The sequence below is a fragment of the Empidonax traillii genome, unplaced genomic scaffold, assembly GCF_003031625.1.
Source record: "Empidonax traillii isolate 1590-97213 ecotype Southwest subspecies unplaced genomic scaffold, ASM303162v1 scaffold98:size2021230, whole genome shotgun sequence".
NCBI lineage: Eukaryota > Metazoa > Chordata > Aves > Passeriformes > Tyrannidae > Empidonax > Empidonax traillii.
The window spans coordinates 818,707-834,981 of record NW_020955291.1 but is presented as its reverse complement, the minus strand read 5'-3'; the positions used below and the strand labels follow the sequence as shown (position 1 = coordinate 834,981).

The 16,275-nt window shown below is 37.2% G+C and overlaps 1 protein-coding gene across 2 annotated transcripts in view; it reads right to left on the bottom strand.

The window, feature by feature from the left end:
• Nucleotides 1–16,275, bottom strand: part of TMEM245 (transmembrane protein 245) — a 75,111-nt gene that overhangs the window by 15,692 nt on the left and 43,144 nt on the right. For both annotated transcript variants that reach the window (XM_027881881.1, XM_027881882.1), the window contains 2 exons: nucleotides 10,627–10,749; nucleotides 6,676–6,821 (listed from right to left, as the gene is read on the bottom strand). In XM_027881881.1, coding sequence (XP_027737682.1) covers nucleotides 6,676–6,821; nucleotides 10,627–10,749 — 269 coding nt within the window. The remainder of the gene's footprint in view (nucleotides 1–6,675; nucleotides 6,822–10,626; nucleotides 10,750–16,275) is intronic.

Here is a 16,275-nt window from a genome sequence, read left to right as displayed (position 1 = left end):
AAATGTGTTTGTGCGCGCACAAACTAACCCATATCCTCTACATGTTTACGGATAACTTCAGTCTTAAAAAAAACCTGGACAGCCACAGAATTACAAACTACAAACATGAACTACAAGAAAATGCTGTCCTATCTCTAGCTGCCTGGGAGAAGAGACTGATCCCCACTTGTTAAAATGTCCTTTCAGGCAGTTGTAGAGAGCGATAAGGTTATCTGAGTTTCCTTTTCTTCAGGCTAAACAGCCCCAGCTCCTTCAGCCTCTCCTCATGTAACTTACACCCTAGACCTTTCACCAGCTCCACTGCCCTTCTCTGGACACATTCCAGCACCTCAATGCCATTTTCCTGAATTGAGGGGCCTAGAACTGGACACTGTACTCAAGGTGCAGCCTCTCCAGTGCAGAGTACAGAGGGGTAATCACTGCCCTGGTCCTGCTGGCCACACTGTTTTTGATACAGGCAAGGATGCCACTGGCTTGATGATTAAGACAGAATCATTTTCAATTCTATTCCCATCTCATAACATACACCATAAGTAAAGCTTAAAAATTTCAGTTATGCTGTTAAATGCATTCCTGTGACAAAAGAGATTTCCACTAGAGATACTCCTGTTACTAAAGAACATATATTGCATGCAAAAATTCAGTCAAAACTGAATCAGTTACAGTTGTCTTTGAAAAATTAATCTGAAAGACATTATTAATGTTGCAGTAAAATAAACAAGATCACACATTTTGCTTTTTCTAAGCATTAGCTTAACATGCTGGAAGATTATTGTTTTCTGTGGGAATTGTATCACTGTCTCATTTTCTCCATCATTACTGCCAGGATGCCATAGTAAACCAATTAGATGTTTAGGGAGTTGTGATTTTTTGTTTGTTTGTTTGTTTATTCATTTGTTTGTATGTTGGTTCATTTCAGATCTTTTTAGATGTTAATAAATAAAAGTTGTAAATTCATTAAGAAGCTATTTCAGCCATCAAGGTCCTATATGTCTTTTTCATATAAAAATCTTTCTTTTGACTTTCCGGCCAATTTTAGCTAAGGATAACTATTTCCTCTTTAGAAATACATAATATTTTTAGTGATTTTTCTATAACCAATGAAAAATCTGATCAAATTTGAGGTGTACATGGCAAATGAAGAAAATGAAGCAAATAATGATAACCCTTCTCAAATTGAAAACAAACAGTACTCATCTTCCCGGCATTACAAAACAAACTTCCACTAACACACGTTTCAAGGCATCACTCAAAATACTGGTTTAAGACCATTTCACAACCTAGTTAGGCCCACCAAAATTGAAAGCTGCAGTAACTTTAAGCCACAGCCATACCCGTGTGCATGCACTCATGTGAAAGTATCGCACACACTAAATTGCACTGAGGCCGTGAGAACATGCAACTTAGTAATGTGCAATATCTCCACCAGAGCAAGCAGAATGGGAGCTTCAGGGAAGAAGGGTATGGTGCATTCAGGAAGAGAACGACATGCTGCTCAGGGAAAGGAAAATGGTTCAGGCAAAGGTGTGCATGCTACTACTTTGAAAACCTGTGAAGTGGAGAATTACTGCTTCACCCATTCAGGACCAAAAAAAAAATAAAAAGAAAAAAAAAATCCAGACAGGAGCACCACCTCACTATTTTAGGGGAAAAGGACATAATCTTCCTACTTATGCATGAGGCAGGTGGCTCATGAACCAACCTGACTTTAAAGAACCTTTCCGAACAAAGCAAATCTCACACTGTTATGGGCAGATAATGATTCCTCTCGACCTTCAAAATACTGTGTTATTAATCATAATTACAAGAAAAAATTTCACTAACTACGATTGAGAACTAGAATTATTTAAATACAGTAAGTTGATCCAAGTGGTTCTCACATTTCTAAAGGAAGTCATCCTCCTAAACCTCACAGAGTGCTGCCAGAAGAATTCCTGCAGCTCAACCCTTCTGCCAGTCACCAGTCCCTGCCCTGTTCCTTTTTATCCACTGGTTCCTATGGCTGACTGTTAGCAGTCTCAGTGAAAGTGAATTGCATTTACTATATTCACTGGCAACTAACCATCACTGTCAGCCAATGAAGACTCTTGCATATGATGAAGATGAAATATTACCTTTGTAATTCATCACATTTTTGTGCTGATACCCACTCATGTAATATGGAAAACAGGAAGAAAATAAAAATAAGTAAATAAAACCCCCAAACCAAAAACAAACCAAAAAGACTGAAAGGGATGGGGGGGGGGGAAGAATGAAAGGCAAAGGGTAAATGAAGAATTAATCAAGAAAAAGAAAGAGTAATGAAGTGTGGTCACACCAAAAATATTAAAAATCAGAGTGAGAAAGACCCAAGATCGCAAACCAAAGAAAAAGAGAAACAGATAAAACAACTGGGCACCAAAGACTAAAACTCTTAGAGAACAGAAGCTCTTTTGCTACTGATGCATTAGTACTATTCAAGATTATTATAATTTTCCTAAATGTTTATTTCCCATCTCATTTTACAGGCAATGGCACATGAAATTCCAGCATGGAATTCTGAATTGGTTGATTTGAAATAGAACCAGTACTTCGTATGCCAGTGAGAAATCCCTGTGGTCATATAGACCATCAGTAGTGATCTTCCTCCCAGGTTTTTTACTGTGCTTCAGGGAATCGTCACACAACAACTGACCCTTCCTCTCCCCTGCTGATTAAATGCTGCCTTCCATAAGAAGCAACCAACAAAAAGGAGCCAAGGCAGCATATGACAACAAGCACACACAAGTGTTTACTCTAAAATGATAGGTGCAGTTTCATGATGAAAGTTACTCAAAATTGGGAAATCTGATGCATGACCAGTATTCAAAACTTTGGTAATCCAAACACTGTCAACTCCTTTCTAGAGGATTGCTTGGAGGCAGGCAGGACTCACCTGTGAAAACCAGGAAAACTCAAAGGCGGAGTATCTCTGGCAAAGGCAAATGCCCAGTTTATAAATAATCACATTCACAACATGTGAAACATCCTTTGGGTTGCCCTTTGCCTCTTTGTCCCAAAAGAGGCCTAGAAAACAGTTCTTTTGCTGATGTAAAGGGTTGTGTGGGCACTTCTTTGTCTCCCCCCCACCTTCCCCTGTGAAGAGGTGTCATCTCTTCAGTACCCAGGCCTGAGGGACTGGAGAGGAAAGGGTCTGCTTTCTATTAAGCTTTCGCCTTCCCCAAGTGGAAGGGGAAAAGCCCACTAGCTTTCCTGCCTTTCTGATATGGGAAGGGACACCCACGATCTTGAGGAAGGTGACCTGTCCCACCACCACCCAAGCCCTTACTCCAGAACATCATCGGCATCAGCCTCACCACTGCCCTGAGCCACATCACCACTAGCAGCATCCACACAGCTGGAATTTGTCCTGCTGAGCACACAGAAAAGCTTCTCCCCTCACAGAACAGTTCCCTTCTCCTGCCCGTGCTCAACCATGCTCTGGTTACTGTGGAAGGCTGTCAGGGCCTTGCTGAAGTCAGAGTAAATGGCAGTCACTGCTTTCCCCTTGTCCCACTAGGACAGTCACCACCTCAGGCTCATGTTGTTCCCAGCACAATTAGTCGACCCTCAGTGAAGCTGTGCTGGCTGATGCCTCCAAGCCATCTTCTGTCTTTTGCTGCTCTGCCCTTGTACCACCAGGCCTTTCAAGTAAGCTCTTGGCTCAGGCATGATGTGATGGTCTTATCAAATCCCTGCTCAATCCTGCCACTTGATACATTTTGCCTCCCTGCTGTCTTGGATGAAAGAATTTCCTACCAAAGGCCAGGAGGGCATTTTATCCCACGGTTTGCAGCAGGAAACTCTTGGATTATTGTGCTTCTTCAAAATTCCTGTAGTGTCACAACAGCTGAATCTATTTTCTAACACTACTCAAGTGCAAATTTATAATCTGAACTATTGTGACAGAAACAGATTCAACACTTGGCTCAAAGTAGGCTGAAAAGCTGCTCTTGCCCCCATACAGCAAATAAATCTATTTGCGTTAACACAGAACTGACACTGTCTTTGCAAACTCATCATCAAGGGAGTTACAAAAATATTTATAAAATTTATAGCTACTTATAGTCCATAAAATAAAAAACATGACACAGCTCCGATAAGAGAAACTGCAATGAGAAAAGGTCTTGGTTTGATTAAATGCTTGCTGGGTAACATCTTCAAGTTATGGGATTTCTTGAGCTACAGAAACCACTTGCTGATTGCCCTCCTCTTCTTTACTCCTTGCTCTTTTCCTCTGAAATAAACAGCAAGGGACACAAAGGAACAGACTTCCTTGATTATATCCGAGTTCCCTAGTGCTTTTCATGAACACATTTTAAGTCAAAGAGCAATAGAAGTGACTGACAACATGGAAGCTGATTATTTTTATGTCATTTGGTCTGTGAGCAACACAGACTAACTGCATCTCTTGCCAGGAGGATCCGTGCACTCCAGACAAGGACTAGTTGGATGCAGTCTTAGCTTTGTACACGTGCTATGTCCTGCTGAAGAGTGGTGGAAGCTGGAACATAGCTGGTGACTTTTAAGATTTATTAACTTAATCTTTCTCTTCTTTTGGTCAACTTGAAAGCATGAGTATTTTGAGGGTGAATTCAGGTTGTATAATGCTGTCATAGTCTAATAAAGAAAGTGACTAGAGATTTCATTATTTGATAATTCATAACACAAATAGAGCATCTTCTTCCCATCCTACCACCAAGTATTAATATCCATTTTGCACGCTTTTTATAGACAAGGTGAACAAGGCATTTTTAAGTTCCTACCCCTGTAACAATAACTCAACATTTAAAAGAAAGGGTAACTGCTACTTTGCGACAAAAGAGATGGCTTGCAGTGGCATTTTTTTTTTCAAATGACAAACTAGGCAAGGATAAACTCATGCAAAATTGTTAGCACACTCTCCCTATTTCCACACAGAAAATCACAATACAGTTTGAGTGGAATACAAGCTAACCTAGAAGCATTGTGATAAATCCTCAGGTTCAACTGAGCAAGAGAGAGGAATTTCTGGAAACCTCAGAAGTATCATTCCAAAGAATTCAAATAAGGCACCAAGCATAGGCTTCTTCAAACAAATATGAATGATTGATATAGACTACCTTAGTGAACACACAGACTGAATTCTCTTGCATATGACAAGCAGCTTCACATTCTCATTCTCCAGACACTGGCTTTTTCTCATCATATTTGCAGTTACCAATGCATGCTGGCTTTTTCCTACTCATTTTCTTATAGCTCCCCTAATATTATTTTCTTTCTTTCCTCCATACTAAATTCAGAAATATCTTGGGTCACCTCTGTCACATACTTAAAAACGTGCAATTGCATTTAATACAATCCTCCTGTAGAGTACCCATTCCCAGATAAACCATATACTATTTTTTGACACTCTTCCCCTCTACCACAGGCTCACATTCTTCAGTAAAGATAGAACTGAGATGCTAACCATGTGATCAATGAAAACTCAATAGCAGTCACTCAAGAGAAGGCCTATTAACTTTTGGGCAGAATTCCAAATTTGTGGCTTTCTACCTGAATTGCCCCTTCGTTTTAAAGACTACAGCAGTTAGCACTGTTGTCCAAGATCTTACACAGCATAATATAATCTTCTCATTGTTAAAATAGCAAACATTTGGCAAAGAGTTTGGGAAGTAGCTTTTATACATTGCCCATTTAAAGTCTATTCATGTTTTATATGTATGCACAAGATGGTGTAAGAGGCAATGGCTGTACAAAATTTAGCATGGAGTCTTCTCATTTTGCCCAAACTCTCAACTTTTTTGAAAAGTAAGCTGTGACTTAAACACCTTATTTAAAATCTGTTTTATTACATTACCAACATGTTAGTGTGCTAAGCTGCTAACAGGTGAAAGCTGATGGTTTCATTCATCTGTGATGAATGAACAATACTATAGCACCCCAAAAATTGCTTTATCATGAAATCTCAGTGAAGCATATTTAAAAACACAAAATATTCTCCTTCGATTATTGTAGTAGTTTGGAGATGAAACCTAAGAATGGTAATTAAGCATGAAAGACTGTGGATGTACTCTGGAGGTGCAGTACAGCAGTGTTTTAAGTGGGATGAGGAGAGTGCTCCACTGTTGTTCCTTTTAATGTAATTTGTTCTATGGAGATCATGAACTGGATTTCAGATGAAAATGATCTGGAAAATACATTCCAGGAGTATATCTAGTACATTCCAGGTGCAATTGGGTACTTATTCCCTAAGACTGGACTAAAAATAGTCCAAACCAAGTAACTCTGAAATGTGTACAGGACAGATGTCAGGTCCTCTATTTCAACTGTTTTGCTGTGTGATTATGCTCCTACTGAGCTGCACTAGCTGTAACTGCCAACATAACTGCAAATATACTGCTTCCTGATGAGTTAGGGATGTCAATCATGGATGTATCAGTCTTATAAAACACTAGTAATCATGACAGTACAGACCTCTGAAAAATTTTTAAGGCAAGTCCAATCAAATTGCTCTATTGACAATCATGATGGGAAAATCATCAATGCTAGGTTCTTGAAAATCTTTGAGATTTGCAACTCATTTCTGAAACACAAGCTATTGCAATTGTTAATTATTTGCAGAATATCAAATTTAAAATAGAATTTTCAAGCAAGTGCAAGAAATCAGCAATATACCTTATTGCTTCCTCCACGGATTGGCCAACTATATTTGAGGAGGGACCTGGCTGAGACAAAGGTGTCAGGCTTATCACCCATTTTACTGGTTTGTAGTACTCATCACTGGAGCTCAGTAGGTAGAACAGTGTGGTCAGAAAAATCACCTGCAAAACAAATTGGACTTTTAATTTAAAGGTCAATAAATACTTTCCAGAATTACAATATGCAACTATGCTTTGGATATTGAAATTTACTGGAAAGGCACAAGATACTCTTCTACACGTCTGGATTTAGAGAAACACACACAGCTAAAAGAATAATTTTCTCCCCTGTCCCATTAACACTTATAGCTAAACATTATAAAACTTCTGTCCCTGTTTAGCCTCTTCCCAAAGTCACATCGAGATCAAACAACTAGAATGTTGATCTAGATCCGGAATGTTATTCAGCATTCTAGTTGAGGGTTTTTTTGGTTCTTTTTTCAGCATGTTTGACAGATAAAAAAATTGCTGAATAGTAACATCTATTATCAAAACAAACAAACAAAACTACCAAATAAATTTGAGCTGTCTCAAGAGTCATTATGCAGCTGGGTATCATACATAAATTACAAAAAACTCACAAACATAAATTTTATGTTAAGTTGGCAATCCTAAATGAATACTCCTTCTATGAGTTTGATGATGGGTCTCAGCAGAATTGATGGTAGTTCCATTGTTTTGTTTAAAGACATAAAAATTACAATCAGATGGGACTAGCTTTCTGTATGTTGCAGTCGATTGTGTTTCTTTTATTTTTCTGTTAGTGGGTTTGGTAACTTTTTGGGCTAAGCGCAAATCACAGAACTGTGTTGGTCTTGAAATAGAATACCTCAAACAAGAAAAATCCATTCTGTATGCTCCAAATGGCTTATATTTGCTTTATCTACAAGATTCAGATATTTTTTCCTTTCTTCCCATGATTAAAAAGGATTCTTTCACTTTCCTTATTGTCAACCTACTCGTATGCTAGAACAAACCACATCTTTATCTTTTCATGAACCAAAGAGCTCGGCCTCCCTAAGTTTATTACTTTCAAGTATTTTATCCAGCCTGCAGATACCTCATGCCCTTTTCTTTCATTCTTGCTGAAGATGCTCAGAAAACAAAATGCACACAGCACAAAATGCAGTATTTCATTACCAATCTCAAGAATGCCATCCATCTGCCTCTGTTCCCTTATACTCAGTGAAATATTACCGCTACTTCCCCCTACCTTACACTTCTAGTCACTTCATTAACTATTCACATACTATGACCTCTTTACAAAATGTTATATTGGTTTAGGCTGTAATCCATCTTCCCAGGTGTGTAGCTCCTGATTTGGGTGACAAACTAATCTCTCTAATCAAACAAATCATTACATTAACTATTTCAAAAGCCTTACTTTAATGGGAAATAGTCTAGTGCCATTAGCAGTATCAGCTATGTTTTTTTACACTTTCAAATAAGTAAATCTTAAAATTTGCCTTAGATTTTACCATCCTCTGCAAAGCTGTGATTATGGTTTAATCTTCTCCCTTGACGGGCTCTGTTATTTCTCCTAAGCTACTGTAATATTTCCTGATTTCACTAGAAACCTCTACACTAAAGCAGGCACCCAGATGGTGTTGTGTCTTCCTTCCACTGAGGTCTGCCTACAGATCCTTCTTGTAAGTGCAGTTTTCAACAGAGAAAGCAGTATATTGCTCCAAGTAGAGTATCTGCTCATCCTGACTGTTCTTCCCCAGTGTTTACAGAAGGAACTTGCTTTCTTAAGTAGGAACGACACAACATATACCTGAACTGTAAAAGCCAAAGTGATGGCTGGGAATGAACAGGAATGAATAAAATGGTGTTAAACTGAACTACAAGCTAGGAAAAAATACAAACTCAATTTCTGCTAAGATAAGATGGACGTAACCACAGCACCATACAAAATTAACTGAATTTTAGACTATCTGCATTTTGAGAAATTTGCATAGTTCCTTTAGCACAATAGGTACAGAAATGCAAAAAAAAAAAAAACAAAAAAACAAACCTGTCACTGATTCTTCAAACAAGTAGAATAGCCTCAGCAAATTCAGCAGCAAAAAGATATGCCCTATCTTGTATCAACTGTAGCATGAAAGTTTTCAGACCTCTTTCACAGATTATCTGAGATACCTAAATTGTTTCCTAAGCAACAATCCAAGATCCTGCTGATGACTATTAGGAGGAATTTACCAAAGATAAACCGTAGGAACTGTCCATAGTTAAGCAATTGGTGGGTTACTTATATCTTGCTATAGAATTTGTACTGTAGCCAAAAGCATTAAACACTAATTTGATCAGGGACAGACTGAATTCAAGGAGAAAGCTGTGGGTATACACTGTATACCAAAATAATTCAGCGTTTCCACAGATACCAAGAAACACATGACCTAATTGCTTCTGCAACAGGTCCACTGACTCACTAAATATTTTTCTATCTGCCTTTTGTACTCAATTTTCTGCTGAAAAGCTTCTGGGTTTTGTTTCTTGGAGTTATTTTGCTTGTTTTGTTTTTTTATTTATTTGTTTTGTTGTGTCAAAAATCTGCATGTTCCCTTCAGGACTTAGATGCCCATCAATCAAATTTCTCTTCCTATCTTCGTAACAGAGCATGAGCAGAACGTGTGTGTGCACATGCACGTGTGAGCATACATGTCTGCATATATATATATATATATATATATATAAACACCCACATAAAGCCATTCACATACATCCATGTGCATGCATGTGCAGATTGGAACTTGTATTCAGAAATGAAAAAGAAGTGGCACTTCTGTAATTCATGATGAGTTTTCAAATGTCTGTTGAGGATCTGACTACAGCCTTACTGGATCACAAATGGATATGCTACACAGATTGACATTCCTAATGAACATTTTGATGGAAGATATATTTTTCAAAATGGAGGTTCTGAACAAAGTGTCTATTACATCTGGGTTTTAAAGAACAAATTTTTGAACCATTTATCAAAATAAAATTCACTATTTTTATTTTTATTCAAGATGACTAAAACTGGACTGAAATATAGTCAGTTGAAAAGCTAAGCACTTTGAGCATCATCTTGCTGGAAAATTTAAGTTAGTCTGTGCAACTTCAAAATAGTAAAAATTTTTCTCTAGCAACTAAGAATCCTGCCGAATGAAAAAATATGAGTAAAGTTGAAGTATCTAATTTTTAAAAGAATTCCAACACAGCAAGATCCCAATCAGCTCTGCTAAACCAGCTGACTGTACAGTGACTTGCACAAGGCAAGACCTTGCTGACAGACAAAAAGTCAGGATCATGCATCACAGCAACAGCATGCAATGAACTTACACTAAATCATTAGGCATCTAAAGCTGAATTTTGTGTCTGAGCATGAGTGCCTGGAAATCACCTGCAATTAGTATCCAAACTTGTAATTTCGAAATATACTAATATGTCAGACACTGTTTTCAATGTGTCATCACAGGTGAAGTTGTGGACTAAGGAATAAATTAAATATTCTCATGTAATCTATACTTAACTGAATGACAACTTGAGAACAAGTTGCTGATTTCCCTGTAACAATTTCTTCTATCTTCTGAAAGCAATGGCTTATATAGGGATATGTTTATGAGGACAAGTCATAAGATTTCCCTAGTTACATAGTTTATCATGACTTACAGCTTGGTATCTTCAAGGCCTGAAACAAGAGGTGTCCATTAAAAGAACGATAGGAAGACTACCAGCTCCCTAAAGTGGGAATTAGACAAATCTTGCCCTCTTGTATAGAATGCCCCCAAAGAAATACAGACTTTGCAAAATCTTAAAGAATTTTGGTCTTAGGCAAATGTGGATTTTTTCAATACTTGAGTTTGATTTTTTATTGTTACAACATATGCAATTAGGTTCCTTCAGTAAAGCACACCATGTAAACCAATGACATACTACTTACCACAGAAAGCACAAAATTGAGAAGAGCTGTCCCACTGTGGAAGAGGATTGTCACTAATGTCGTAACTGTAGTAAACAAGAGACTGACATTCCGACTCATCACTATCCACAAAGACTCCAGGATCTGAAAAAGAAGTGAAGATAAAGTCAGGCATTGGATGGTATTGGCAAGGACAGCGAATTGCTTACAGAGTGATTAATCTCCATCAAGTCATAAAAAGATGACATTTTTTTAAAAAAATCATCTTCCCTCACTCTGACATTACAGCAGGTAGTATCAAGTGAAAATGTCTACTTTACCAAAGACAAGTTCCTATGAAGTTGGTTACAAGGTTTTGGAATTTTTCTCCCAATATTTAAAACTATTTCAGTATGCAAAACTGCAAAAAATCTAGATGTGGTGACACATATTTATGGTCATTAACATTGCTGTCAAGTAGATCTTGTCTTGGGACAAAAAATTCATCGTTTCAAAAGCGGAAATGCTAAAATATAAAGAACAAGGGTAACATCACAAGGTAGAAATAAATATGAAGCTTCAAAACAAACAATAAAATGACTACTTTAATAAATTTATTTTTAAAAAGTTTCATGGCAATGAAATGCATAATTTTTGTAATAACTGCAGCCAAATGCACAAGTTATGGTTTAGAGTAGAGACGCAATAGTTAGTCAAGTAATTATGGAAAATAAATCAAACACTATTAGACAATCTACTAAATTTTGTACTGGTTTGGGGAACTTATTGCTTATTTGTTACAGATAGTAAGGACTAGTTTTGAGACAAAAAAGAAGGCATATGCAGGCCTACTAAATGCAATGCAGAGTAGTTTCATAACAAATATTTAATTCAAAAGTAAGAATGTATTAACCAAAGTGACTCAAGCATATAAAAGAAGCAAGGTCACAAACAAAAAGCCATAGCTTCTTTCAGACTAATATAACTGGAAAAACTCTGATAGAAAAGCCCTTCTCCAGATTCAAAGCTGCAAGTGTAGACTTCAAAACTAGCAACATTTATTCTTGCTTTAATGAATAGCAATTAGACTGAACTAAAATCAAAAAATCCAAACCAAATAAACCCAGAACCAAATTAAAAAACCCCAGTAGCTAGCATTTGTAGACTAGACTAAGGAGTGTGAGTCATGTGATCACCTCTCCTTTAGAACTGAGTGAAACATATCAAAAACAGTTTATTAAGCATGAACTTGACAGGGAGTAAGTTCTGGAGGAAATGACAGGGAATTACAACACAGAACGATCTACTTAGTTCATGCTTATTACTATTTAATGGGAATTATGAATGTTAAAACTCATAGTTTGTAAAAATTTTATTACTCTCTCTTGAGAATTCAAGTGAGGTTAGAAGGGAAGAAAACGCCCTGCTGAAAAATGTTCTTCCACTGGCACCTGTCCCTTTCCTTCTTCTATGGTTTAAGAATTCATTCTGAGGTGCAGCAGTGGTATAAGTTCATGCAGCCTCCAGGTAATGTCATTAAACGTACATTATACTACAAGGACTCTAAACACAAAGGACAATGATTTTTGAGGGAACAATTTGTAGTTAAAACAGAGGCCTTCCAGTTGGTATTCAGGAAAAATAGTAACGTTATTGCTAATAGCAGGCCTTAAGTTGCATGCTAACTGTGCAAGGCTCCAGTCTGAGATGTTTAAGTCTGTTACTAGAAGCTGGTGTGTGAACAGGAGCTTGGTGTCACAGGTCTTCTGTTATGATGTGGAGTTCAATGACAGAACTGCAGCAAAGGCCTTGAAAATACAGACATGGGTTGAAAACAAAGGTCCTGAAACACATACAGTTAGTTGAGGAGAAGGCATTGAAGATGCACAACCTTAAGAGCTAGGAAGACTGCTTTTGCTTTAAGAAAACAAGGTAGTAACTAAGAAAGGGGAAAAAAACAACCGGGCAAGCAATAGGACAAGGCACTTGCCATGACCCGGAAAATAATGCTTCTCCCAAGTATCACAGCATACAGTCCAGGGTGGAGGTCAAGGGGTGGGAGTTGTCCAGAACAAAAATACCTTATGAAAGGACAGGCTTCTTAATTTGAGGGAAGATTATGTCCACTACATTCCAGCTTTCCGTATCTAAGAGCTCTTTGAGACAGTGAATTTTGACTTCTGTGACTCAGACCATTAAGGACAGTGGCTATTGGTGCCCAGTATACAGTATCTTCACACTGGTATTCTATACCCACAGCTCATGTAGGACATGACCATTAAGTACTGACCACTTTAAATACATAACAATAACTTAGGAGACTCTAAAACAAACCATTAGCATGAAGTGTATTGTTACTGAAAACAGGTTTGGTGAAGTTTTGTTTTAAAGAGTAAAACTAGCCTGATTTAACAGTCTTCCTAATACTAATCACAGCAATTGTTAATACTTGCAAGACATAAGTCAAGCTGATACTGGTTAGGGTTCACAAGGAGATGGGCTTGTTCCATCTGCTAGAAGAGAGCGCACACTTGGTGGGTACTGGGAAGGTTTCCTTCAAAATAGGATGTTCCTCCAGTATAGGATGCATTTGTTTACCACTTTTCCTAGAAGTTTAGCCTGAGGAGCTGATTACTAAGAGTATACAACAGCAGGTAGTTTGAATGCAGTTATTAGGTCGTTCAATCATGGGGAACCGTACTCCTAGATGAACATCCTTGTTTGGTGGAGTCACTGATGAGAACTGTTGAACTAGTTATCACCCGCATGTGTTTTAGAGTAAGTGCAGATAGTGCCTTTCATACAGCTTTGGTATGCTTTAGGAAACCATGTGCATCCTTCTAGGACTTGCCTCCAACTACAGAGTAATTCCTCTTTAACCATATGTTTCATTAAAATTTCAAGATACAGGCTTCTCATAGCTAGGATGAGAAGACAGACATAGCAGACATTAATCATTACTGAATACAGTATCAGAACATGCTCAAATACTTCAATAACACTCACAAAATCAAAATACATGTACCTGCACCTAGGAGTTTATTATGCTGTTTGATTCCCAGAGCATACTGCAACTGAGTTGATGAGATCACTTACTATACATAAACAATTTTTAACACCTTACCAGCTGAGACAAGTTCTCCAAAACACAACTAAGTGTGAATATTTATGCAACAATGACACATTAATATTGCCATTACAAAATAACTGAAAACCACCTCTTTCCTCGCCTTTTTCCTGAAAACACTGCTTTGTAAGTAGCTTTAAGGGATCAGTGTTTAAAGAGCTAGAAAACTGCACAGAATTCAGGACTCCCTTATGCATTACACCATGCTGTGTCACCATCAGTATCAGTTCCTATGCCTTTCCAATCTGCAACAGGCAAGAAACCAAAATTGCACCTAATGTTCTAAGGCATCTAAGGTGTCCTGTTGGCCACTTTTAAACTGGTCTACACCTTAAAGTGAGGTTTAAAAGACACTTGACCAAAAAAGTAATTTGCTGAGAACTTAACAAGCTTCTAGAAGCCAGATAAAACTATGTACCTAACTTGATTATAGAGATCATTAACAAATGTATAAAGGGAATAAAACAGGACAAAGAGGTATTAGGAAAAAAATTGTCCTTCTGTATACTTTTAATTATTTTTCTGTTCAGAACTATGTATCCCCCTGACAGCTCAAAAATGAAAGCAAAAGAACAAGTTAATAAACCTTTAAGGTAAAAGACAAGTAATGGGCATTGTGAAGAAAAGTACAGTATGCACAAGACTAAAAGCTTCCTGCTCCAATTAAAAGCTGATTTCTAAATAAATTTTTACCCTTAAAGTTCTGGCTTAACCCTTCAGGGCTCAACAGCTGATTTTTGAAAAAACATCTTTGCTAGACCTTTAAGTGAAACAGACAAAACAGTGACAGAAGAAAGACTATCCTTCAGCATAATTTCTTTGACTTTCTGATGGTAAAGAAATTAACTCCTTTAAAAATAGACACCAGGCTGAATTTTACCTATCCTGAAAAAAGACAACACCCATTATGAGGAAAAGAGACTAAATCTCTGAACAGTTACCTTACTAGAAAAACCAAAAACAAAACACAAACACATTATTTCATATATTATGGAAAAATGGACTAAATTAGCTATAAACTTAGGACAATTCTTGAAGGAATTATCGGGGCCAGAGAAAATACTAGGATATGTAGTAACTCAGTGAAATATTTGAGAAACTGAATTGACTTAGAATTCACAGATCAGTCATGCTAAAGGCACAGAAAGAGAAACCTAACTAAGCTGAAGCCTGCTGTGTACATTGTAATGGAAGGTCTTCTGTCTTCCTGTCTGGGAAATCTCTGAGTGAGATACCACCTGCTGGTGGAATGATGAATATTCTTGTGCAATAAGCCAAAGGATCAATTTAAGAAGACATTAGCAATGTCTCATATACCATCAAGGGAGCTTTGAGTCACTGTTCACAGATTTAGCCAGCAGCGATTTACTTTTTCAATGTTACAAGCATTCAAGAAATGGAGGAAAATAGTATGAATGGAAAAGTAGGTGAGTGGGGAAAGAAAGATGTTTTTTTATTTTTCAGAAATTAAGTCTTAATAACCCAGTTATACACTGTATAATTCATTCACGTGATAAATTACCTCAGAGTAGAGCATGGAGTGCAAAATACAAGGTGTAAGTGAGGATTTACTCTTGCTCTCTCCCCAAAGAATAAGATGAAATAAACTCCACTTCAGAAACACATCACTGAATATACTGGGTTTTAACACTATTGCTTATAATACTGGAAAAAGGTAGCAGTGCTGCTAGCACCAAAGCTTTCAGAGAAAAAACCAAACTGATGACCTGGAAAAGCTTATCTTCATATTAAATGAAGAGTTCAAGCAATTTACGTGTTTACATAGTAAATTATTTTAAAATAATTAAAGTCTGTCTACATCCAACTAAAGCTAAGCATAACTGCTATAATGAACAGCATATTTTAAGGGGGTTACATAAGTCTTTCGAGCTTTATCTGATACTCATAGTTTAAGTTCTGAATCGATGCATGTTGTTACAAATTAAATGAACACAACTAATTCCCCAGCACAGTTACATCAATTTAATTATTTTTAATGCTAAAATGAAAGTTTCTGCCACAAGAAAAGCCTGAAGTGAAACGCCTGCATCTGTCTTCCTTGAACGTTTTTCTTACAGCAAATGCTATTTCTCTTACTAAAGAGGAAGAACACTTCCATGATTTCTACCAGTGGAAAAGAGCTTATCTGCTTGTGGCTGTAACATGACACTGTCAAACAGCTGTATTTTCAGAGAATACTGTCATCTGTACTATTCTGAAATATTTCAGTAAGCTAAGGGGACTAGCAAGATAGTTACTTTTTGGTAAACTCAATCTATGTATAAGTTTTTATTACCTGGAAGTAATGTAATCATACTCATTTATTCTTTTCCAAAGATGGAGGAAATCTCATGATAGCTGCACATCCACTTCTTTATAGATATCTCTTTGTCTTTAAATTATCTGTATGTCAAAAAACTGTCAAAGCAGTTTTGGGACTGTACTGTATTTTTCTACATTCTTAACAATGCAGGTTAGCATCGCTTTCAAATGTCCAAATGCAGAAACATCCTACAGTTTGAATTATAGCTAACCTGTTTAAACACTACCCTTTACCACACTTC